At 43.5% G+C, this 26,300-nt stretch overlaps 1 protein-coding gene across 5 annotated transcripts in view; it reads right to left on the bottom strand.

Moving 5' to 3' along the window:
* Positions 1 to 11,108: 11,108 nt before the first annotated feature.
* lpp (LIM domain containing preferred translocation partner in lipoma) overlaps positions 11,109 to 26,300 on the bottom strand; it is a 275,115-nt gene continuing 259,923 nt past the window's right edge. For all 5 annotated transcript variants that reach the window (XM_015962371.3, XM_015962372.3, XM_015962374.3 and 2 more), the window contains 2 exons: positions 21,911 to 22,031; positions 11,109 to 15,436 (listed from right to left, as the gene is read on the bottom strand). In XM_015962371.3, coding sequence (XP_015817857.3) covers positions 15,308 to 15,436; positions 21,911 to 22,031 — 250 coding nt within the window. In that variant the 3' untranslated portion in view covers positions 11,109 to 15,307. The remainder of the gene's footprint in view (positions 15,437 to 21,910; positions 22,032 to 26,300) is intronic.

Below are 26,300 nucleotides of genomic sequence, written 5' to 3'. Positions count from 1 at the left end.
TTGGTCACTTCAAACAAGGAAAATCTCTGGCTCTCTCAGACCTGTAACGTCTTCTTTAAGAAGCTTTTCTGTCCTCCACTTGTTACCTGTATTAATGGCACCTGTTTGAACTCATTATCTGTATAAAAGACACCTGTCCACAGCCTCAAACAGTCAGACTCCAAACTCTACTATGGCCAAGACCAAAGAGCTTTCGAAGGACACCAGGAAAAGAATTGTAGACCTGCACCAGACTGGGAAGAGTGAATCTACAATAGGCAAGCAGCTTGGTGTGAAAAAATCAACTGTGGGAGCAATTATCAGAAAATGGAAGACATACAAGACCACTGATAGTCTCCCTCGATCTGGGGCTCCACGCAAGATCTCATCCCGTGGGGTCAAAATGATCATGAGAACGGTGCTGAAGCCAGTGCATGTCCAGGCCCGTCTGAAGTTTGCCAGAGAGCACATGGATGATACAGCAGAGGATTGGGAGAATGTCATGTGGTCAGATGAAATCAAAGTAGAACTTTTTGGTATAAACTCAACTCGTCGTGTTTGGAGGAAGAAGAATACTGAGTTGCATCCCAAGAACACCATACCTACTGTGAAGCATGGGGGTGGGAACATCATGCTTTGGGGCTGTTTTTCTGCTAAGGGGACAAGACGACTGATCCGTGTTAAGGAAAGAATGAATGGGGCCATGTATCGTGAGATTCTGAGCCAAAACCTCCTTCCATCAGTGAGAGCTTTGAAGATGAAACGTGGCTGGGTCTTCCAACACGACAATGATCCCAAACACACCGCCCGGGCAACAAAGGAGTGGCTCCGTAAGAAGCATTTGAAAGTCCTGGAGTGGCCTAGCCAGTCTCCAGACCTCAACCCCATAGAAAATCTGTGGAGGGAGTTGAAAATCCGTGTTGCTCGGCGACAGCCCCAAAACATCACTGCTCTCGAGAAGATCTGCATGGAGGAATGGGCCAAAATACCAGCTACTGTGTGTGCAAACCTGGTAAAGACCTATAGTAATCGTTTGACCTCTTATTGCCAACAAAGGTTATGTTACAAAGTATTGAGTTGAATTTTTGTTATTGACCAAATACTTATTTTCCACCCTGATTTACAGATAAATTCTTTAAAAATCCTGCCATGTGAATTCATGGATTTTTTTTCACATTCTGTCTCTCACAGTTGAAGTGTACCTATGATGTAAATTACTGACCTCTGTCATCATTTTAAGTGGGAGAACTTGCACAATCGGTGGCTGACTAAATACTTTTTTGCCCCACTGTAGAAAACCTCTTTGATTCCATTCGCTCCGAGTTGCAGTAACACACCGTCATGAAGTGGGCTGTAGGGGTTACAGTGAAACAGGGGTTACCCTAACCATAATTAAAAACAGCTAGTTTTGTGTAGCAACATGAAGTTTGATCACCACGGCACGTTCTGATTCCTTTCATGTTTAACTTGGGAGTCAATATTTTGTGCACAAATATGCTCAAACAACAGCTAACAAAGTAGCAACGGCTGTCACATAAACAAGGGAAATAATGATGGTTGCCTTCATCCCAGGTAGAGCACCGTGTTCTGTGACCGTTTGTTCCCCGACTAAAGAACTGTTGTTCACTAAGATGAAAAGCTTTACTCGGCAACTCCCGTCCACAGCTATTAAAAGTTTACGCGAGCAGGTTCAGATCCAAATGTGAGACCAACTGTCAAGGAAACAAGAAAGTTCTTCATTTTGTGCCCACTGCTCGAGTATTCAGATAACCTCTGCGGGCTTACTCAGCTGACCCGCTTTAGTGTGAGAAGAAGAGTTCACGCTGAAACACAAGGTATTGCATTAAATCCACAGACGGCTCTCTGCTGCTTACCCCTAGGTCAAGAGGTGACAGCTCAAAGAAGGCTTTAAATCATGAGAACTGCTTTGCCTTCCAGTGGAGCTGCAGAGAGGCACCTACATTAAGTCAGTAAAGTCTGCGGATTTATGCGGATCTGAACGCTTCCCCATGCGTTGCATATCAATGACGTGGACTCGGCGTGTTCAGAGCCAGGCTGACACACGGTGATGTGTGGGTAAGAGAGTGGCGGAGGGCAGACAAACAGCACAGCTTCACACATCTGATGGCATGTTTGAGTTGATCTTAATAACAGAAAACTCTGGCATGTATACAGTCAGTAAGTATTAACATCAGCACTCTGCTTTAGTCAAAGTCAGTGCTTTTTGTCAACAAGTCAGATTCATTTTACAGCCAGGAGAAGGAGAAACTGCAAAGTAAGATGTGTGAGACTAAATATGGACACGACATAACGGACGGATTATGCTTCAGAAAAACCCGAGTGGGAGAAACAAGTTTGCAGGAAAATATCCTTATTTTTTATTGGAATCGTAGTGAATCGATACTCGTGACACACCTGTAACAAGTTACACGGGCGGGTCACATGGGCTGCGTGGAATAACTAAACAAACTGACCAGTTGAACAAATGTTCCTGTTGCAGTTGATTCAGTGTCTCTTTAATGAAGGATTTACTAAAGAATAATGAGTCAAATTCCTTCATCCTTTTTAGCCTATTGATTCTCAGACGCTGTGTGAGTCACATGTTTGAATAGCTCAAATCAACTGAGCTATAGCTCTCTTCATGTTTGCCACAGGGAGGAACTTCAGTATTTGAACACCCAATGTTGCCAGTTCTCCCACTTAGAAACAGTAAATGGCCTGCATCTGATATAGAAGAAGAAACAATCTTTTACAAAGCACCTCTCAAGATAAAACTCATGAGGTGCTTCACAAGGACAAAAAATTATAATAAAAAGATTTTTTAACTCATTAAAATATCATAAAAAATGAGAAAATTAAAAATTGTGATCAAAAGCGTGTGAGGAAAGGGAAAAAGAACATGAAGAAAACCAGTGGTGTATAGCGCCTTCTAGAGTCCTACAATCCCCCAAGGTGCTTTACAACACAATCAATCATTCACCCATGCATGAACACATTTACACACTGGTGATGATGAGTGACATTGTAGCCACAGCTGCCCTGGGGCGTACTGGCAGAGGCGAGGCTGCCTGAGCGATGGTGCCACTGGACCCTTTGACCACCACCAGTAGGCAATGCCGGTTAAGTGTCTTTCCCAAGGACACAACAGCAGCATTATCTGCTAGGAGCCGGGATCAAACCTGCAATCCTGTGTTTACTGGACAACCCGCTTTCCCTCGTGAGCTGCTGCTGCCCCAAATTTGGAGGGGTCTGAAATTCACATTGAGTACGTTTACATGCAGCCAATATCGGGTTATGATCGGGTTAAGGTCGGTATTCGGGTTTCTGAGTTGATCAGAATAACCCGTTTACAAGCATAAATAGAAAGAGTTACCCCTAACTTGCATAACCCGATTTAAATGCAGACGTTGGGGTAGCGTTGGGACGTGTGGACTACGTCCAGACGCAATATGCGTCATTTCCGGTTCTTCTTGTTCCGGTATCCGTGAAAACAACAACATGTTTCCCAGTTCGGAAGAGATAGTGACCGCGTTTGTTTGCGCTGTAGTTTCCTCGTCACTCAAAGTGTGGTGCTGTGCCGCGACTCGCCATGTTGCCCCCAACTTGTTGTTTACTTCCGGTGTTCTGGCGCATACAAGACGTCTCGCTACTCAAAAGACCAAGATTCCTTGCGAACAGAGCATTCGCAGAACACACGCTTTGATGTCCCGATATGCGTTTACACGACCAAACATTCGGGATAGAAAAGGGTTACCCCAGGTGTAGTAACCGGTTTTTTAAAAACCCGGTTATGAGCATATCCGGGTTTTTGGCGGTGTTTACATGGACCTGCGGAACCGGGTTATTGTGAATATTCGGGTTTTAAAAGGGTTACTGGCTGCATGTAAACGCACTGATTGTAGGCGCATTCCCACTGAGAGACTGTCACGGTCTGCCCCTTCCTCCCTGACTGTGTCTCTCTCCTGCCCTTGATTAGTCCTTATTGTTTTCACCTGCCCCTTGTTTACCTGCCCATGTGTTCCTCATTTGCCTTGTGTATTTATACCTTCCTCCTTGTATCAGTCTTTGTCAGATCATTGTGTGCTTGTTGTCAGCGTTGTGTTTGTCCTGCCGTTCCCGCTCTGTTATTAAAATCTTTTTTTACTTTATCCGAGCCTGCATTTTTGCCTCCGGGTCTGCTCCACTACACATGGTCCATCTACTCCTACACCCGCAACGTGACAGAATGATCTGACCAACCTGGACCTGTGGTGAGCTCTGCAACATCTGCCTGGAGGATTTTTTTGCTTTTTCTCTTTTTCAGGGGAGGGAGATTCCGTCCTGAGGGGTTTTCGGCGCATCCTACAGGTTTTCGGGGTGGTCGAGCCCATTTGGGAGATTTTGGCACATCCTACCTGTTCTCGGGGTGGTCAGAATCATTTTTCCTCTCCTGCTGTTTCGCCCCGTCCTGTTTTCCCACGGAAGCTGCGGATCCTAGAGTTTTGATGGAGGTAAAATCCCCTACGCACGCCAACGTTCTTCGGGGTGGTAGGGCTGGTCTTCCCGCTCCATGTCTGCTTCCCTTCACCCGAGCCTCTGCCTGTGATCCAGCGAATCGGAATGTGCACCTGCTCCGACTGTATGTCGAGTACCTGCTGCCGAGCTGGGTTTCCTCACGTCGCTCCTGCAGTACACTTACTTCCTGGTCCACGCCTGGTGGCGCCTGTGCTTGGCTTAGCCGCAGTCACCGGCCACTTTTTCTAACTTTTCTCCACTAACCTCCTCTTTTCCACCTTGCTCCTGTCTGCGATCCTCTTCAGTAGTGTCCCTGCTACCATCTCCTATGATCGCCAGACTCTTTTGTCCTTCCGTTCATTCACGATGGCCCAAGATGCACCGAGGACGTACCATCCTGTTTATTTACCTGAGTGGCGCACCGACCCAGAGCCGAACGACTATCACGAGCTACACACCTCCAGCTATGTTTGTCTGGTACCGGGAAAACGTCGGAGGAAAAGAGGTAAACGAGCAGGAATCCAGGTGAGAATGAGACTTCTCTTAAAGCGTAGTTTATCTGGTAAACATCGGCGTGATCTTCTAGCTTCTTGTCCTTTGTGTGGCGACTTGAGCGCCACTTCTGCATTCCTGCCAGGCCGCGTTGCGGAGCGGTTTCTCAGTCCAAGTTTTTTAAGTTCGGTTTATCCTCATTCCTCAGTGGTTTCTCCTCCTGCTCCCTCCATAAGTGGTTTTTATAAACACCGTGGATCTAACCCTGCTAATTTACGTCCACTAACTCCAGCTGTTTCTGTAGTTTCTGATTCCTCCACCTCACTCAGCATGGCTCTATTGAACACCCGCTCTGTTAACAATAAGACCTTCCTGCTCAATGATCTAATTCTGTCTAAAAACCTGGATTTTTTGTTTCTGACTGAAATTTGGCAGCAAACATCTGATTATTCTACTCTGATTGAACTCTGCCCGAGTGGTTATTCTTTTCTTAGCCAGCCCCGGGGTTCTGGTCGTGGTGGAGGCCTAGCTGTTGTTTTCAGAGACCATCTTCCATGTAGCTCTACAACCTCTGGTCACTTTGCTTCCTTTGAACTGCAGCTGATTAAAGTCGGGCGTAAAGACCTGTTCTACTGTGCTGTGGTCTATCGTCCACCTGGTCCAAACAGTTCTTTCCTTCAGGAGTTTAGTGACTTTCTATCCTCCACTGTGAAGCTGTCCAGACTGGTGATTGTTGGTGACTTTAACATCCACGTTGATGATCCCTCCAATCTCTTTGCGATCAATTTCTCCAGCCTTATGGACTCCTTCAGCTTTACCCAGCATGTTTCTGGACCCACACACACCAGGGGGCACACTCTAGACCTTGTTTTTACCCTGGGTCTAAATGCTGACAGTGTTTGTCCTGAGGACGTTTATATTTCAGATCACAATTGCATTTTCTTTAACTTGTCAGTTTCTGCGTCCCCGCCTCCTGCTCGCCGTATGGTTAGTTCTTGTTTTCTTAATGAGAGCACAGCTAGCAATTTTTCTGCTGCTTTTGATCCACCCTGTTCTTCTGATAACGACCCAGATTCCTTAACTTCTCAGTTTAACGAGCACTGCCTCTCCATTCTGAACAACATCTGTCCTGTCAGAACCAGATCAGGTCCTGCAGTGAACCCTACTCCCTGGTTTAATGACAGCCTTTGCAGCCTGAAGCACCAATGCAGAAAAATTGAGCGTTTGTGGAAGAAAACCCATCTCCACGTCCATCTGCTGCACCTAAAGGATCTTCTGACATCCTTTAACTCTGCAGTCAGAGATGCTAGGGTTTCCTATTTCTCCAACCTGGTTTCCCAGAGCAAAGGGAACCCCAAGGTGCTGTTTAACACCATCAGCAGCATCGTCTCTCCTGCCTCTCCTACAGCCTCCGTCCACTCTGTTGCAGACTGTGAGATCTTTCTGTCTTCCTTTGTGGACAAAGTCAATAAGGTTAGATCTAGCATCTCTCCTTCAGCCTTATCGCCGCCTCTCCCGACTCCAACCGGGCCCATCATCCTAGATAGTTTTGCTCCTGTTTCTTTGCCTGAGTTAACCAAACTAGTTAACTCTATGAAGACCTCTGCATGCCCCCTCCACATCTTACCCTCATCTTTGTTTAAAAGTGCTTTTCAGTCCATCAGCCCCAGCGTGCTCTCTATAATTAATGCTTCTCTGGTCTCTGGTCAGGTCCCTGCTTACTTTAAGAACGCTGTAATCCACCCGCTTCTTAAAAAACCGAGTCTCGACCCCTCTCTCCATAGCAGCTTCAGACCCATCTCTAAACTTCCGTTCATCTCCAAGATCTTGGAAAAGGTTGTGGCTAAACAACTCACAGCTGCTCTTGATGAACATAACATCTATGATAGCTTCCAGTCAGGTTTTCGTAGAGCTCATTCTACTGAAACAGCTCTTCTTAGGGTCTCTAATGACCTTCTGACTCACAGTGATGCAGGGGACTGTTCTGTTCTGGTCCTGCTGGACCTGACTGCAGCCTTTGACACTGTTGACCATCACCTGCTACTGGAGAGGCTGAGAGACTGGGTAGGCCTATCAGGATCTGCTCTGGAGTGGTTCTCCTCTTATCTCTCTGAGTGCTCCTTTTCTGTGGCCGTCTCCAAGTTTAGGTCCTTCACCACCTCTCTTACCCATGGTGTCCCACAAGGTTCTGTGCTGGGGCCTCTGCTCTTCCTCCTCTATCTGCTTCCTCTTCAGCACATCCTGAGATCCTTCAAAGGAATCTCCTACCATCTTTATGCAGATGACATCCAACTGTACATCTCCTTTAAGCCCCATGAGATGTCTAAGCTGCAGCTGTTACACACCTGCTTAGACTCTATTAAAACCTGGATGGTGGGAACTTTCTTCAGCTGAATGAAGATAAGACTGAGATCCTCATCCGTGCCCCAGACAAGCTGGTTCCCAAAGTCAGAGACTCTCTTGGTCAGCTTGCTTCTCACACCAAACCTTCTGTCAGGAATCTTGGTGTGACCTTTGACCCAGCTCTCACCCTGGATTCTCATGTCAGTTCTCTTGTTGGCTCTTCCTTCTTCCATCTCAGGAACGTTGCTAAGCTGAGTCCCATTCTGTCCCGCTCTGAACTTGAGACAGTTCTCCACACCTTCATCTCCTCACGCTTAGACTACTGTAACTCTCTTTTCACGTGTCTGAGCAGAACCTCCCTGAACCGTCTACAGGTGGTTCAGAACGCCTGTGCTCGGCTTCTGACCAAGTCCTCCAAACACACCCACATCACCCCGCTTCTCCTCCAGCTTCACTGGCTGCCAGTCAACTTCAGGGTTCATTTCAAGATCCTGGTTCTGGTCTATAGGGCCTTACATGGACAAGCACCATCTTACATTGGTGATCTTCTTAGTCCCTACACCCCCAGCAGGTCCCTGAGGTCCAGTGATCAAAGCCTACTGGTTGTGCAGCACCAGGCTAAAGGTCAAAGGTGACAGATCATCTGCTGCTGTGGCCCCCAGACTCTGGACCTCTCTCCCCCTGAGCCTGAGATCAGTGGACTCAGTGGTGTTTTTTATTCTTGTGAAGCATTTCATGCAGGGGCAGATTTAGGACTGAAGAAGATCCGGGGCTTAACACACACACGTGACACGCACTAGTCAACATCATATATGTCTTGTACCACATAATTTTTAATCTGAAGCTACATATTAAGCATTTTCAGGGCAGAGTATTGTTCCTGTTAGTGTTTAGTGTGAGATGATAGTAAATATTCCCTTTCTTTCTCCAACAACTTTACCTGAGAAGCTAACTTTAGGCAAACCAGCAGCACAACAAATATTTTCAAATAAGACTCACAAACCTGAGTCAGCACCAGTCTCATCAAAGCTGGGGTTCTGTCGCCGTACTTTTGGTCTAAAAAACGTCCTTATGTCCATCTTCACTCATGCGTTTCAGGCAGAGAGTGCAGAAGAAGCTGGCTGCTGAAGGGCTTCTTCTTCAGTGGTGGAGGCTCAGGCAGGCTGTATACAAACTACTGCCAGCTGCTCCCTCTCTGTTGGACTTTGGTACTGCATGTTACTTCCACGTTTGAGATCCGGGGCTTCAGCCCAAGTAGCCGGGCCCAACGCCGCCCCTGTTTCATGACTTTTTTTTTTATCTTAAGAGGCTACATAAACGATTGTTTCTTCTTCTAAAGTGCTTGAATAAAAGTGGGAATGCCCTTGGTTAAATTTCACACACACACACACACACACACACACACACACACACACACACACACACACACACACACACACACACACACACACACACACACACACACACACACACACACACACACACACACACACACACAGTAAACCCTGCAGACACAGGTGTGTGGTCTTGCACTTTTCTGCCTCTGTGAGTAATTCTCGTTCTCTGAAAACCCTGCCCTGCAGCAAGAAAGTCATTGGTTCAAATCCCGGCTGCAGCCTTTCTACATAAAGCGTGCTCTGCGTGCTTGCATTAGAGTGGGTTGCACCTTAGGTCCAAAAACTGAGTTGCTTTGCATAAAAGTGTTCTAAGTGAATAAACAACAATAAACAAACATGTTGCTTGGTAAAGACTTCTCAAGGGTTCAGTTGAAGGCAGCCCAGCTGAAATCTGGGAACACTTGATCCGGATGTTGGATAATCAGCTGTAGAACAAGAGGAGGCTCTCCTGCCGATGCTTTCATGCAATGTTCACACAGCGAAGGCCTGGATTTGTGTCTCAGAGCGATCTGACAGAAAGCAACACCGACTCTGTGATTACATCACTGCCTTCAGCAAAGTCAAGGACGCGCAAAATCAATGCTCCTGATGCAAATGCTCAGTGGGAACTCACTTAAAAGCTAATAACATTAAGCTCTGAGTGCTGCAAAGTCAGCCCACATTGTAATGTTATGTAAATCTGACCATATGACAGCTTCATTTAAGCTGGAGTGTGTGAGATTATGTATGATAGTGGCCTATTTTGCTCTCTTGTGCTCATCTCTGCTTCCTGGTAAATAATTCAGGGAATAAATCTGCGTATTAGAAGAAGACATTCAAAAATTGCCAAAGCAGGCCCCGGAGACTCGGCGGTGGATTTCATATGCAGGGAAAGAAATTGGAGAGTACATGATGTTGGCTGGAGGGTCCATCACTCATCAATCTGTTTGTAAACAGCAGATTTATGTGCAGTAAAGCAAGTCGCTTGGCTAATCTGCTGGGGGGCTTCCTCTTTTTCTCTCTCAGACGCACTAGACATCACAGCCGGCAGCATGTTCAGGAAGAAATTACCAAGAAATCTCATGTTGTCAAAAACCTCAGGTTCCACAGAGGGAGAGAGAGGGAGGCTGGAGAAGCAGGGTATCTGCAGGTTTAAGGGAGCCAAATTTAAGACTTTTTAAGACCTTTTTTAAGGCCACTTTGACCAATTTTAAGCTATTTTTTTTAAATTAAATTTAAGCTATAATTTCCAGCTATTGCCTGGAACCGGTGCTAACCATGTCATGAACGTGGGATTAGCCATCCAGTTACCATTAATGTTGCCATGTCTTCCCCATGGTGCAAACTTCCACTAGCGTGCTCATCTAAAAATAGCCCCCTTTCACAACCAACCGAATGTGTACGGTTCCGCTTACGCCAATATCGTACACAAAAAATGCCAAACTAACTAGAAATTCATGAAAATTTTATAGAAATAAAAGAATCTTGTTTATTGGGTCTTTGGTAATTTAAGACCTTTGGAAACTATTTAAGGATTATTTGTCATTTTTAAGGATTTTTAAGGCCTTAAATTTGGAAAAGCTAATTTAAGACTTTTTAAGACTTTTTAAGGACCTGCAGATACCCTGAGAAGGTGATGCAAGCAGCAGGTCAGCTGTGGATAAACACCCCAGTCTACACATCCTGCGCTTACAAACATTTAGCCTTTCCCTTGCTCCGCTCGCACACATCTCCCCTCTGCTGCAGTTCGAAGCTTTGGTTTCTGCCGTCTGCAGGGAGGAAATGAAATGCTCAGTGACTCACGGCTGATTTGCAGCACATAAGTAAAAATGACAAATGAAGAGGATTAAATCAAGCGGGTCCTGGAAAGGCAGCAAGAAGAAAAAATAAACCCAAGATCTTTAAATTATTCTAACAACTCCATCAAGCTGATCTAAGCGGTGAGAATACTTCATAGCTGAGTGCATTTCCTGATTGGAAAAAAAAAAGTCCAGGAGACGGCAGGCTGTTTCTGGGTGTGATTAAAGAGCTGTCCCAGACCGGTGACCGTAGGAGTTCTGCTAGGTTGTTCTGGTTCATCTAAAGAGCAGATGAAGTGCACAAAGGGAGGGATGAGTGGGGGTATCGGAGACTGCTGAGGGGCTTTTTAGTGACTCTTGAAAGGAGTGAAGCGCTCCTACTTGTTCAGAATAGATCTCGTTTGGCGGCAGCACAAGAGGTCAGCGGCAGGTTTCAGTGGAACGAGGAGCAGACGGAGGAAAGATGCTCATTAACCAGCTGATCCAATGGACGAGAAGCCAAAAGGCCAAGTATTAACAAGCAGAGTGGGGGGTGCAAATAGGCAGGGCCCGAAGGACACATAAGAAAATAAGGATTTATTTTCTACATTTATTTTAAAAGTGGTCAAAAAAAGAAGAGACACGATGCAGTTGCAGAAGCTTTTATTGAAGAAAATGAAAGTACATGAAGCTCCATCAAGTTCTGAACAGAAACCAGCTGGAGGAGTGTCTCTCTCTGCCCCACCTGCAGGAGGTTTCACGCGGATGGGCTCAGAGGCGGTCCCGACAACAGAGAGACTTTATTTACTGTGGTTAAAAAAACAACAACAAGATTAAATCAACTTCCAACAAACACAGGAACGTTAACGGGACACCGTTCTGCTCGGCTGAAGGCACTTTAATAAACATAAACACATTAAAACATCACATGGATCGGCTTCTAGAGAGATCGCTCAGTCTGAAGTCACAGAAAGTGACCCGACCAGAGCCGCCCCGAGCAGGGTGTGTGTGTGTGTGTGTGTGTGTGTGTGTGTAACAGCACACTGCTGAAAATCCTGCTACTAAAACAAATAAACACACAGTTAGCCTTTTAAAACCTGCACAAGTTCTTCTTCCTGGACAACTTCTTAAATTTCTGACTTCAAATTAAAAACCCAACAAAAAGTCAGTAACTTTTTATGAAAGTTGTGTTTTTTCCAACATATTTAAGAAAATAAAAGTGACTTAATGTGTTTAATCGTTTATTTTTGTCTCCATCCTCAAATTCCCACAGCTGATTTAAATAAAGAATGTTTGACGTGGTTAAACAGAGGGTTAGGGTTCCACGCTGATGGTAAAGCGGTAGTTAGTGAGGTTTAGGTCGGTTACCAGCTGCCTTCCGACGGGAGGCCTGAGAGGGAATCTCTGACTCCTCCTTTTCTCCATCTCAAAAACAGACCGTCGACAGACAAAAATAAACATGCGCCAATAATCAGCTGAGAGAGACTCACCCCGGCTTTCCACCGGAGCCGTCAGCAGCGCGAGTCGGCCGCGTCTCAGGAGCAGCATGTCGCGGCCTTTACGCGCCGGTTCTATTTTCTACGCGCGACGCCTCTGAAACGGGTCAAGTTCGACATTTTTGGGGAAGGAAAGACAGGAAATCGGACGCGGAAATGGAGAGAAGCTCCCGAGATTTTCAGAATAAAGAACGTACTGCCTTCCGGTTGCTTTACTTTTAAAAACAGTTACTAACTGTGCGTCCCCGTGAGAAGTTATCACCTAGCTAGCGGTCTCCTTTGTTTTTCAGGTCCGTATTGGCGATTATAAAACGGACAGAACATAAAACACAAACCATGTTGTAATTTTCTCCTGCTTGTTGTCGTGTTTACTGACGAAGTCACTCGTGTGACTTCGTGCTCGGTCGGTGACAGCTGCTCCCCTGCTGCTTCGCGTCTCGTGGGAAGGGCCGAGCAGCAGCTTACGCGAGCAAGACGTGCTGCTGCAGTAACGTGCTGCTGACGGCTCCCGTGGAAACCCGGGGTTACAGAGCAGGATTTTACAAAGTGTTTCCATAGAAACAAAACTGTGTGAGATAATCTGATCACATCCTGATTTGTTGCAAGCAAAAACAAAGTTTAGATTTTTAAGGATCTTATGGCTTTAAAACATCGAGTGTTTGAAAGAAACAATAAAGAGACACAAACATATAAAGGTTTCTAACTTGGTTCATAACAGAATAATCCAGACGGACAAACTAATAAAGCTTGTGTATCTGAATCGGCCTAATCCCTCCCGGTTCAGACTATTACCCAGATTAACAGATTATTGTTACAGATTGTTACTTTAAAGAGCAAGTCACCTCCTACCAGAGTCTAACTCCACTCCCACTTCATGTTTGAAAAATGCTGTTGCCTGGCAGACCGAGAGGGCGGAGCTGCTAACAAATACACACACACTCAGGCTCACGACAGCATTGTGACATCATAATGAACCAGTTTACATCATAGCATACTTCTTAGCCAACAGCGTTGGCAGATTTAAATTAAAATATCTAACCCTAACCCGAACACTGCCAGTTTTAGGCAGAATATTTAAATTTGAACTAAGATGCACTGAAGTGCCAAATTATTGACGACACGTGTCTGCAGCACGATTAGACACTCGTTTATTTAGTTTATCAGCAAAAAAAGTTTTTTTAGGGGGTGACTTGCTCTTTAAGGAACCCTGTGGGGTTTGATGGTAAATGTTATGACTCAGTGTTTCTCATCGCTTTGGGATGAAATGGTCATTCGTCATTTTCCATGCACTATTCCTGCAGGTTTATTTCAATGCCTCTAACTTTTAAAGATGGATCATGAGGAAAGTTTTAAAATATGGAGAAAAAAATGTGTGAAAGTCAGAAAACAGCAGCTGTGGTTGTGTGTTCATTTTGGTTTTACGTCATCGTGTCTCATAGATTAGTTCTGCCGGTTTACTGTGGATGTGTAGTTGCTCTCCGACTTTACAAACCGTTATTATTCCACTCATCAGTAATCTTTTGGTCTCATTTAGTCTTTTGTTTTTTCCATTTAATTTAAATTTTTTGTTTCCGAGTCTTTGCCAGGTGAGAAATATTAAGCGTTGGTGAAATTCTCAGGGTTCCTCTAACTCACTACTGACCTGGCTGAACCGTTGGGTTCAAGTGAGAATCTGATGGTTCGTAAATCCTCAAAAAACAAAACACATCAAAGTGTTTTCAGGTCAAACTGTCATGGTCCCTTCCTCTCCCGTCAACGTCGAACCCTAGACCTCAAACATGAATGTAAAAACTGACAGACAGCACACGGACACACACGGTACCAACATCTGGTTCGATTAAAGGGTCGCTATAAGGACACTTGTGCACGTACAGATAAAATATTTCCTTATTCATAACATTTAGTATAAAGTGTCGATGCACTTAATGCTGAACATTGCATAGGTGTGTGAAAGTCCTCCACTCTGGCTTCCAGTGGTGTGACAGAATGCTAAATCATATTGTTTAAGGTTACGTTATGTGAATGGAATATTTTGATTGTACAGTTTGGACCGCTTGGAAAATAATCTGAGATACATAAAAATAAAAGATGTTTTACTTTGAAATTTAGAGAAGATTAGGAAGATATTTTAGTTACTTTGAAGTGAGTTTCTATTATAAAGTTATAACAAAACCCCTTGTACGAAACTTCTGAACAGCTTCTGTTTGGAGAAATGGTTTGAGACAAGATTGATAAGCTAACAGCCAGTCTGAAGTCAGCCAAGGCCAATGTGGATTATTGCCATCCTGGAATTCAGCCATTCATGAGTAAATGTTTATAAACATTTACACCGCAGTTCATTTAAAATGAGTTATTTACATAAAATCTGATTATTTGCCCACATGAAACACAGAGAAAACCGCTAGCTGTGAGATTTCACTCACGTCCAACAGGAGTTAAACCGTAACTGTGTTCAGATAACTACATGATGTGATACTGATGGTGATGTAAACGTTTAAATAAAACAGCAGAAACTGCTATAAAAATGGGGAAATCAGAGCTTTTTAAGACAGCAGCAATACTTTGGGCTAGAAACACAGAGCCACATTTCAAAATGTCCAAAATATTAAGGCTACTAAAGGGTACCCATCACGTTTCAGTTCTGTAGTGAAATTGTTGTTTCTACATCCTGTGGTCCCAACTGGCTTAACATAAATAACATTTAATAAAAACAAAACCTGGAAAAGTGGAAGTTTGAGTTGGACTTCGCTGGAGTTTAGTCCTGCAGATCTGTTGTACTGAAAGCTCCTGGTTTCTAAACTCATCCACCCATGACCGGACCTGCTGGGTGGCGGAGGACTGAGTTTTAGATCAGGACAGTCTGTCAGGTCAATGCATAGATGTTTTTGATTACCTATGAAGCACGAGTGATTATTTTTATGCTATGGCCTGATGGATTGGTGATTAATTTAAGCAGCAGTCCACCTCAGTCTCTCTTCAGCTGTACCTCCTTTCTTCCCATCTTTATATGCTAAGCTAATTAGCTTCTAGCTGTAGCTACATTTCCTACCTACAGATGTGAAAGCGACAGATTTTCTGTCCATCATGTATGTGTTCTAACGAAAATGTGGATATGAAATATATGAACTTTTCTTAACAAGCCTCTAATGTACCGATTCATTGGGTTACATGTATGCAGGTGAGAACATGGAGCCATTTCTAATAATTTATAGTGAACATAAATATTGAGGGATATTCAGTCTATGCATGTTTCTGTGGATGGGTGTGTTTGCAGGAGAAAGAAAAATAAAGATGAAAGAAAGAGTGCGTGCTGAGTTATCACAGTGGAGGTGACTGGGCGGTGGGCAGCTCAGAGATCAGTGGTGGCATTGGCAGTCAGCGCTTGGATACGGCTGGCGTTACAGTTTTTGCAGAGGACGTGTCCATCGAGTGGGTAACAGCCCTGGTTTTCTCCCTCTGAGAGCAGAGAGCTGCAGTCCTACAGGACACATAAACACACAGCTGTTAGCCATGCTCAACAACCACATGCATTTGGTCCTTTTGGCTTTAACAGTTTCTCCTGTTTGAAAACTGAGGTTGTCCCATGTTACAGGGGGTTCTGTAGTATGGTTCTCTTCAAGCTGGTGAGAAATAAACCACATGCTTTGAGTAGCCTAACACATTTAAAAATATTAAACATTCAAACCTAAATTCTATCTAGATTTATTCTTTATACCAAAGAAATACCACAGCTGAGGCCTAAAATTTGGAAAAGATCTACTGGAGGAAGGCCTCGTGTCACTTCTGTCAAAAAAAAAAAAACCTCCAGGGACAGACTAATCATCTACAAATCATCCAGGGATTAAACTGCCGAGGACCAGAGGAACCTGTGTTGTTTTGGATATGGATGTAATGGACCGTCTGTAACAGAATCGGTGAGTGCTCCCACCAGCTCTGTACTCTGTAAAGCATTTAGAAACCAGTCATGTGGAGCTGCTTCTCAGCTAAGGGAGTAACAAGTCAAGTCAACTTTATGTATAAAGCACTTTACAACAGCATCAAAGCTGACCAAAGTGCTTAACAAGCCAAAAAGAACAGAAGTTCCCTAAAAATTCTAAAAATAAGATAAAAAAGTTCATCACAAAGTAAAAACATGATAAAACAAACGTATCAAACTGACATAAAAGCTACTAAAAACAGATGCATTCTCAAACTGAATTAAAAGCAACTGAGAACAGATGAGTCTTTAAAAGCGATTTAAAACCCGACGGTGACGAAACCGTCCTAATCTGGATTGGGAGTACATTCCACAACCTCGGAGCTGCTACTGAGAAAGCTCTATCACCCCTGAGCTCTCTCTTTCTTCTCGGCACCTCCAGGAGAAACCGGTCGGCTGACCTCAGTGACCGAGACGGGGAGTGAGTAACTAAAAGTTCACACAGATACTGCGGAGCAAGGCCATGTACAGCTTTAAAAGCCAATAAAAGAACCTTGTACTGGACCTAAAATCCACAGGCAGCCAGTGCAGCGAAGCTAAAATTGGGGTGATGTGCTCCCTCTTTCTCGAACCCGTCAATAGGCGTGCTGCTGCATTTGGCACCATTTGAAGACGAGAGAGGTGAGACTGATTGAGACCAAGGTACAGTGCGTTGCAACAGTCAGGGCGTGATGTAATAAACTCGTGAATCACCATCTCAAAGTCATGACTTGAGAGCAGACGCTTAACCTTGGCGTAGGGCTGGGCGATCATATGATCGCACTTTGTGATCACGATCATTTTCAGTTCAATTACGGTGATCAGCTGGGAGTCTCGATCAGAAATAACAGATGTTTGCAGCCTCAGTAGGGGGCGCTAACCCTCCATGCGCGTTGGTTGCCCACCGCCATTTAACAAAAAGAAGAAGCATTTGCAATTACACTTTTCCTGCTCCGCTACTTCGGTGAAGAGGTTTGATAAGCAGAATGGCCAAACGTGGAGCTGAAGACAGTGAAGTAGATCCCAGTCATGACTCAGAGTTGTCTTCTGGAGATGAAGACATTGTTCAGAAGAAAAGCTACTCAACGTCAGTTGTGTGGCGGTGGTTCGAGTATCTCAAAAGTGACATTGAGCAAATCAAGCCGACATGCAAGGTATGTCGGCGAATGGTGCCTTCAAAAACTGGCAACACTACGAATCTATTCAATCATCTAAAGAAATACCACCCAAGTGATTATACAGAGAGCGTGAAAATGCGAGCAGAGTCCGGACAACTTGTTAGCTTGTCTCAAAGTAGACTTAGCACTAGCGCAGCTGCTAGTAGTGGTCCAGCCGGCACTGGCGGTGCAGCTGCACAACCAAAACAGCAATCAATCATCTCGTCATTTTCAGCTGTTGCACCGTACAAGCAGAACTCAAAGAGAAGCAAAACCATCACAAAAGCTATAACTTTTTGTATAGCAAAATACATGATGCCTCTGAACACAGTAGAGAAAGAAGGACTTAGCATAGCATAGCATAGTTTATTTATACAGCACGTTTAAAATGCAGCATGGGAGCTGCCCAAAGTGCTGCACAGGCTAAAACAAAACAAACCATTACAAGGAGCTAAAACAAAGGATAAAAATCTCAATCAAAGGCAGATAAACCATGATGAATACTAAAAACACATTAAAACAATGATAGATACAATAAAACACAAACGAGTCACTGTCTAAAAGCCAAAGTGTAAAAGTGGGTCTTTAAACGAGATTTAAAAACCGCCAGAGATGGAGCCCGCCGAACTCCAATGGGCAATGAGTTCCATAGCTTTGGGGCAGCATGGACAAATGCTCGATCCCCCCGCGATTTAAGTCTCATCCGCGGCGTGTACAGCAGCAAAAGGTCAGCCGACCTCAACGTGCGGGTGAGCATTTAATCAAAGTGCTGGACCAGAGGAACGAAATATCTGGCCGAAAGTATTTTTCTCAAACTGCACTGCCACAGCTATATGATGAATGCAGAGAAAAGCTAGAGATGGAGCTCAAAGATGTTTCATTCAGCAAATAATTTGTTTATTTTGTACCTGTATAGCATTAAAGACACACAGAATGTCAATAAAAGGTTTAACTAACATCTTGTTTCTTTATTTTTACATTTTAAGCTGCTTTAAACTGACTATATAAAAATTAATCGTGATTACAATCGAGATCGAACGATATGCAAAAATATATCATGATCATTCTTTTTGCCATATCGCCCAGGCCTACCTTGGCGATCCTCCTTAACTGATAAAAACTGGCTTTGGTGATGGCACTGATTTGCTTTTCCAGAAGCAGATCACTGTCAAGCCGGACTCCCAGACTGGTCGCTACAGGTTTCAAAAATAGGGCCAGTGGACCAAGGTCAGCAGAACATGGCCCACTGGACACACTAGGACTAAAAAGCATGACCTCAGTCTTGTTATTATTAAAATGTAAAAAATTTGTAGACATCCGGGTTTTAACCTCATCGAGGCAAATTAGAAGAGGATCTAAAGAATTGGGTAGGCCATGTTTAATGGAAATATAAACCTGGGTGTTGTCTGCATATAGATGAAAAGAACATCAATGTTTTGTAAAAATAGAACCGAGAGGTAGCAAATACAGAGAGAACAACAACGGGCCCAGCACCGATCCTTGAGGAACCCCGCATACGAGAGACGAGCGAGATGACGTGAAGCCACCTAATGATACACAAAACGACCTCTCAGCCAAATAGGACTTAAACCAGTCCAAAGCAACTCCTTTAATCCCAACAGACTCTTGTAACCGTGAAATCAGGAGACTGTGATCCACGGTGTCGAAGGCAGCAGACAAATCCAACTGTACCAGAACCACAAAATCACCAGAGTCAGTAGCTAAAAGAATATCGTTTAAGACCCTGAGCAGTGCAGTCTCTGTGCTATGTGCCTCCTTAAAACCTGAATGGAATTTTTCACAAATGTCATTTGCATGCAAAAACTCCGTCAATCGCAAATACACCACTTTTTCCAGAACCTTTGAAAGGAATGGAAGTTTTGAAATAGGCCTATAACTGGACACAGTAGAGGGGTCAAGACTGGGCTTCTTAAGTAGTGGCTGAAACAACAGCATGTTTCCAAGATTCTGGAACCACACCAGATAAAAGGCTACTATTAACCATGGAAAGAACCCAAGGACCCACAGAGGAAAAAACCTCCTTAAAGAGGCGGGGATGAATCACATCAGTAGGAGAACCTGAGGGTTTTAAGGGTTCCACAAGCAATCCAGAGTCAGTGGATCAAATTGACAAAAAGTTGAAGGGCAGCATCCTGCAGCAACCTGAAGAGGACATGCCGGTATCTGAGCTCTAATGCTCACTATTTTATCGATAAAAAATGTCACAAACGATTCACACAGCCCCTGAGAGATCTCAATTTCTGCAGGGTGGTCGACATTGAGGACGTTAGCTAAAACATTAAAAAGAACCAAGTGGTGCTCGCTGCAGAACCACAAAGGCGGAGCTGCACCAGAAGGTGGAGCTGCACCAGAGTCAGCCCCGCCCATTCCAGAATCAGCCCCGCCCATTCTATCAGAGTCAGTCCAATTCCTTCCAGTTGTCAGGCTTTATAGCATTCTGGAACCAAAGAGGGTGTTATGGCTAAAAATGCAAGATTGAGGACGGAGTTGAGAAGTGAATTGAACAGTTTTTATAAAGGTTCCATATAATTAAAAATCTAACTTTTGGAACTTTTAATCATGTTATATTGTCATTTCCTCATAAGAAACACGCCAAAGCCATTTTTGGCCTCATTCATGCATTTTCTTCCCATCTCAGCTTCAATTTGGTCTCCTCCCCCGAAGCGGGTCTGGTCTTGGTTCTCAAATCTGGATATTCTGTGAATTTTCTGACAAATTATTTCTGAAATGACTTCTACTGAGACACCGCCAATAAACCATACATCCCATCTCCAAAGACACACCGAATAGCATAATAAAATGTAACGCCACCTAGTTTTTATCAGATGTGGTGGTATAGTGGTGATGGTGTCAGGTTGACATGCAGTTTTGCGCAGGTTCGCCTCCCAGCAGTGGAAATATCCTATAATCTCTTTTCCTCATTTCTAGCTACACTTGCCAGTACTATGTTTACAACAATTTATTGGTATGCCGTTTAACATATAATGACTAATGTGTTTTTTTATTTATTCATTCGTTTATTTAGCCAGTGTGAGTCCATCTGTGAGCAGAGTTTCAACTAAAATGCTGTTTAGGAACGACCAAATTCAAAGAACTTGTAGAGACATAAATATTTTGCTGAAAATGAACATTACAACTAAAATATGAACAAATTAAATGTTTCAGCTGGCTAAATAGATTGTTGCCGACCCCACCGAGAATCGAACCAGCATCAGCTGAGGGGAAAGCAAAACTTAACTCAGACGATCTTGCCACTGGACTAACAGAACCCACATGGTAGTGGTACATGCTGTTGTACAGGAGTTTTGTTAGAGCGGCTGTGGGCAGATATTCGCTAAGAGAAACCTTTTTATTTCGGGATATATTCAGACTTTGTCATGTAGCAAGTTATATTTATCTTGTTTAATTGGAACATAGAACATAGCATTAACGACTGTAAACTAGTAACAGCCGTAATTCATGTGGGTCAGGTCAGTTTGCGATAAAGTTGAAAACAAAAACGGAAGTCAGTGGGCTAGGCTGAGTTTGCGTGAATGGGCGGGGCTGACTCTGGTGCAGCTCCACCTTATGGTGCAGCTCCGCCTTTGTAGTTCTGCAGCGAGCACCCTCTCAAAAGAACACGTTTTAGCCTCAGAACATAGACATGGAAAGAATGGTACCTAAACATCCTCCCAGAGGAACTCCTGCAACTACCAAGACAAGCTTAGTGACAAACAGTGGGTTATCCAGGATGATGGGGCACCAAGCCAATAGGATAAGTTAATCTGCGGCAGATAAACGGAGAAGGAAGTGACGCGCCACCATCAGCGTCAGCCTGAAGAAGCCGGCAGCTGTCGGCGAAACTGTAGCTACAAACAGGTAAACAAAACTGTTTCTGTGTTTAAAAAAGAACGAAAGAAAGGATAAGTTAATATAAAATGGATGTAATTGACAAAGAATGCTGTTTACACTCACCAGTTGCTTATAGTTCAGTAACTGTAGGAACATCTAACAAAAAGATCTAAAACAATTTAGCAGTAAACTTAGTGAAAACATTTGTTCAGATTAAATATTTATTTATGTTCCTTTAACACACACACACGTACGCACGCACGCACACACACACACACATATATATATTTTTTTGCATTTCAAGCTTTCTGCATTGTGTAAATTGGGTGTTACATAAATATTGTCCACACAGAAATCAGAAAATGAGGTACAGCCAAGAATTTCACACTGAAGTCAAAAATCCTGTTTTATCTTGAAATTAAGACAATTTTTTAATCTGATCTAATGAATGCTTGAATGAAAATTTTTTTTCTAAATAAATTCTGCTTTTTTAATATTTATTGCATATACTATAGTGAAGAGAAGATTTGGTTTGTGTGTCAGTTAGGTCATTGTGAGAATGTTAGCTTGTTAGCATTTAGCTCAAAGCCTCACAGAGAGATAACCTATCTCTCTCAAGCACCTTCCTCCATGTGCTCATGTCTCCCCGGTGACAAAGTTCTTCTCTTGTTGAGCTCCTTCAGCTGAGATAATCTGCTTTGCTTTCCTTTCCTTTGACCTTTACGCCTGCCAGCTGCTCCGTGCACTTGCACCAGCACAGCTCTTTGATAATGTGATGTAAAACGCTCTTTTAACCGGGCACATCACGTGCCTGCTGACAGACTGGTTACTGTGTGAGCTCTGAGAGTTGCCTGGTAAACAGAGAAAGCTATTTCCGGGTAGGTGAGAGAGGACTCTTTGAAAAGTTGACTCAGGGACAAGCGTTGACGTTACTCCTCTAGCTGGCACTGGAGCTCATTACAGCTAAGAACACACAGAGTAGGATTACCTCGCAGCGGTAACACTGCACGTGGAAGTCACGGTCCAGGGCCACGATACGAACGGTCTCCTCCTGGCCTGGTGCTGGCATTATGGGCTCAGAGCACACACAGCAGCGTGGAGCGAACTTCCTGAGAAACACAACAGAGAGGAAATCAAAATAACAGCAGAACCTGGTACTCTATTCGACAAAAAAGGCATTTCAAAGAGTTGTAGTTTTTGTAGTCAGCAAATCTTTGATGATTTCATTAATAAATCTCTGAGGTTTTAAATCCCTTTACGAAAACTCTGTAAAGGAAGCACAACAACCAAAAACTGCTGTTCAGAAACTGTTGTAGTTGAAGTGTTTTATTTCCGATGGGACCTTTTTTTTTTTTATATCCGCCACAGATCTCTCTGAAGAATTCACAACATTGACGGCTTCAGCAACGCTGTGCCAATCCGTGGATTTTCTCTTATTTGTTTTGCAAAAGCACTTCCTTTCATTTCTCCACCTCACCCACAGGTACCCCAGTTTCTGCTTCTGTGAAATTGCGCTTCCTTGATCTGCCTTGATCTACGGTCGCCATGTCATTGGTGGAGCGCTGCAACAGCCTGCTTATGTATATGCATGAGATCCACAAGGCACTTTGCATTGACTATTTATGGCAGTAAGTGGGCGTGGTGAGGGCGAGATGTGACTAAAATGCAGCTGAGAAACATTCTCGTTAGTCTCTGATTTATGAAGTGGAGATTGCGTGCAGCTGTGCGTCCACCATGTTTGATAGATCACACACCTACTTGGTGTACGTACATTTTTTTTTACTGAGCTTAAGTACGGTTTTAGTAAGGATCCTACGCCATGTTTGATAAATGAGACCCCTGACCTGTATCGGAATGTTTATTATGTGAAGTGCCTTCAGACGACTCTTGTCGTGATTTGGTGCTATATAAATAAAATAGAATTGAATTGAATTAAAGCTTTGCATGGAATGGCTCTGTCATATTTGCCTGATATGCTTTGCTCATATAAGTCTCCGCGTAGTTCGATCAACCAATCAGCTCCTGGTTGCGCCAACAGCAAAAATGAAATCAAGAGGGGACAGAGCCTCCGCAGTTGCGGGTCGAAGACTGTGGAATGCTTTGCTGCTGACCGTCACAATGGCCCCCTCAGTGGAGGTGTTTAAAAAAAAGGAGGTTAAGATGCATTTTTCTTCACTAGCTTTTATGCACATGGCACAAGACACTGTGCTCCCATTTAGTGTTTTAGTGCATTCATGGTTTTAGTAGGACTGTTGTAGAGTATTTTTTTTTGCGATCACTCTAAACTACTCCCATAGTATTTGTCATTGTCTTGATGTTTGTAGTGTTCAGCACTTTGGGAATCCTTGGATTGATAAAAGTGTTATACAAATAAAGTTGCTGCTGATAACTACTGAAAAAGCTAAGTGAAAGACAACATCTGTTTTCCACTCATTTTCAGACATCAAGAAATAATGAGTTTAAAAATTAGGTGAAAACATAGTTGAACAATCATAGCATACCATAGCCATTTACAAAATCTGAAGCAGGAACTCTGGAATCTCCTAAAGCAGAAGAGGTACGTCTAACAATAGCTGAGAGGAGGATGTGAAATACATAATGAGACTTTAGGAAGTGTTGGTGACCAGAGCTCGGGTAAACACCTCCTCTGTTCCAGACATCCATTCAGTGTCTGTGAATCGAGAAGTGAAGGGTCCATGTGGCTCTGGGGAACTACGGCCACATGGCATTAGCTCAGGTCCGGGCTGGACTATTCCTCGAAACAAAGGGACATGCTGCCGAGGTCGCACGTGTCATGTAGAATTAGACAGCAGGCCAGACCAGCCATGGTGCACATGATGCAGGAGCTGCACACGCACGCTCACACGCACACACACACACACACACACACACACACACCGACAGCCAGCGCTTTCCCGCCTTTTCCTTTCTGGTCACTGAGTAAAGGACCATTTCTGGTAATGTAGTGGTTATGCAATCAGAGAGCATGGTGCACTGACAGGAATGTACTACTAAACCTGTGTCCACATCTCAAGATCACATGAATTGCTAAACTGTTTGCAGTAGTTCCCATAAGGGAAGACCAATATCCTGTGTTACCAAATGAACAGCTACCCTTTTGAACCAGTTAAGGGGTTTTAAAAATAACATGATGCTTCTTGTTTGTTGATAAAATAATTCGTAAATGTTCTGATAGTTTTCACATCTAGTAGGGGCAGAGAGAATTGAGAAATCATCCATGACTGGCTGGCCATTGTACTATTTTCCTGCTCATGTTAGTTTAGTTTTGACTCAGATATCAGCATTTTTACAAGCTTCGCTCCACGGTGCACACCAACTGTCATTGTTTGCTCGATAAAAAGCGGGAATTATTGGAGTTTATCTGGGATTTCTCTCAAAAAAAGAAAACAGACCAAAAATAACATTTGAAAATAGTTCTGGACAACATAGAAAAAAAGTGTATTAATAAAAAAATAATCATATTGATCAAAATCAATAATTATTGAAAACTATATGAGAAATATAGAAAAAATTTTAAGTGCAGCCCTGGCTATTTCATGTAATTGCTTTATGATAAAACCACTTGGTTGCATTAACAGACATGTTTTTTATCGATTCTCCGTTGCAAACCACCGTTGGTTGTTTTTTGTCAGAATTGCAAGAAGGAAAATATTGCCACACTGGTGAAGTACTGTAGTAGTTTTTGGGACAATTTCTTCCACCTCTCCTTGCTGCAACATCTTGTTTAAAGGGCAAATTGCACGTTAGAGGCTCCCGTGAACGAATGTTGTGAGAAACATAACATAAACTAGATTTAAACATGTTTTACACATACATGAATTATTTTGCCTTTTAGAGTCGTCGTGGGAAATTTTATTTTTTTTTTTGCCAAACCAAGACACATCAGCTGAGGGAGTCGTGTTAGCTTAATCCAGAGAAAAATATGGATTCTAATGCCGGCTCTGACACAGAGGAAACTTCAAATATTTATAAATGATGGACCAAAAATCATAAAGTTATGAGTTTGCTGCACGGCCCAGAGAGCAGACAAACCAGAGGGAGAAACAATCGGCCAAAGCAGAGAGATGGAAGGGACGCAGCGGGGGAGCTAACGATGCTAGGTTAAACTCGTGTACTAACATCACAATATTGTACCGATTACTATCATGTACCAGACAATTAAAACAGTATCGGTCAGTTAATTTAATATTAATACTTGACAATAATAACTAATGAGCGTCTGTCAGCTGTCTCATAACCATTAATATCCGTTCATGTAACGTAGTTTAGCGTTTAGAGAGATGGAGAGAGACGCCTGTGATATGGCTCTGGAGCTCATGCGGGCTTCTGTGAGCTGGATCTGACCCAGACACCAGCGAGCCAGTCGAGCTGGTATATTTAAAAGCTGCGTATGATCCTTTCCCAGAGGTCTGCGGCGATTCTGTTCTGGTTCCAACCCAGAAACTAGCTCTACTGGCCCGTTGAGCTGCTCGTCTCTTCTGGCGGTCGGTTCTGACCTGGTTCTGACGGTGATCCGAGCTGCAGAAATCTGCATTTAATTTTTTCAACTCCGCCACAGGTCTCCAGAGCCCAGCACGGACCTCCCTGTTCCAGTACCGACCGATATGGGCTACAGAAATCTCGTCTTTTCAGCTACACAAAACACCCTCAGGCACAGAGATAGAGGTGACGTTTCTCTTATCTGGAAACCCGTGGACTCGATGTCCAGACAGGCTGGAGTTGGTACAGCCTTCACAAACGATAGTTTATCAAAATGAACACAATCCAAAACTAGTAAACACACACATTGAATGGAGGACACAGCTCTCTACCCTAAAACTACCCACTCTCCACACTGAGCTGAGGCAACACCTAGCTTTTAACTCCCTTTGGTTATGTAAGAGTTAAGATTTGCTGAAAATGGCCACTTTTTACTCGAAAATCTCTGCTGTTATTTATTTCAAAAGAAAATATTCACAATAAGCATTTCAAATAGTATTTTTTGGACAGCATTTTATATGAATTAGAAAAAAAATGTAATCTGCAATTAGCTCTTGAAGTCACATTTCTGTCTGTTTAGGTTTGAGAGGGGAGGGCTTGGTGATGAAGCGTGCTTGGGTCTGCATTGTTGATTGGTTGGGTGTAAGTAATGACTCTAGTATGAAGCTACCAGATAGGCTATAATGGAAAAAGGAAAGTTTTCATTGATCCATTTTTTTCTATTGAGTCACACGTCTATCAATCGATATATATTGTTATTGAATTATTGTCCAGCCTTATCTGAAAGCAAACCCCCAAAATGCAGGAAATAACTAAGCTTTACCATTGACTGTCAAGAGCAAGGACTTATTGTTGGCTAGCACCCCGTTAAGTGATTT

The sequence above is a fragment of the Nothobranchius furzeri genome, chromosome 16 (genome assembly GCF_043380555.1).
Source record: "Nothobranchius furzeri strain GRZ-AD chromosome 16, NfurGRZ-RIMD1, whole genome shotgun sequence".
In the NCBI taxonomy this organism is placed as follows: Eukaryota; Metazoa; Chordata; class Actinopteri; order Cyprinodontiformes; family Nothobranchiidae; genus Nothobranchius; species Nothobranchius furzeri.
Note: the sequence above shows the minus strand (reverse complement) of the source record. Positions and strands in the feature narration are given on the sequence as shown.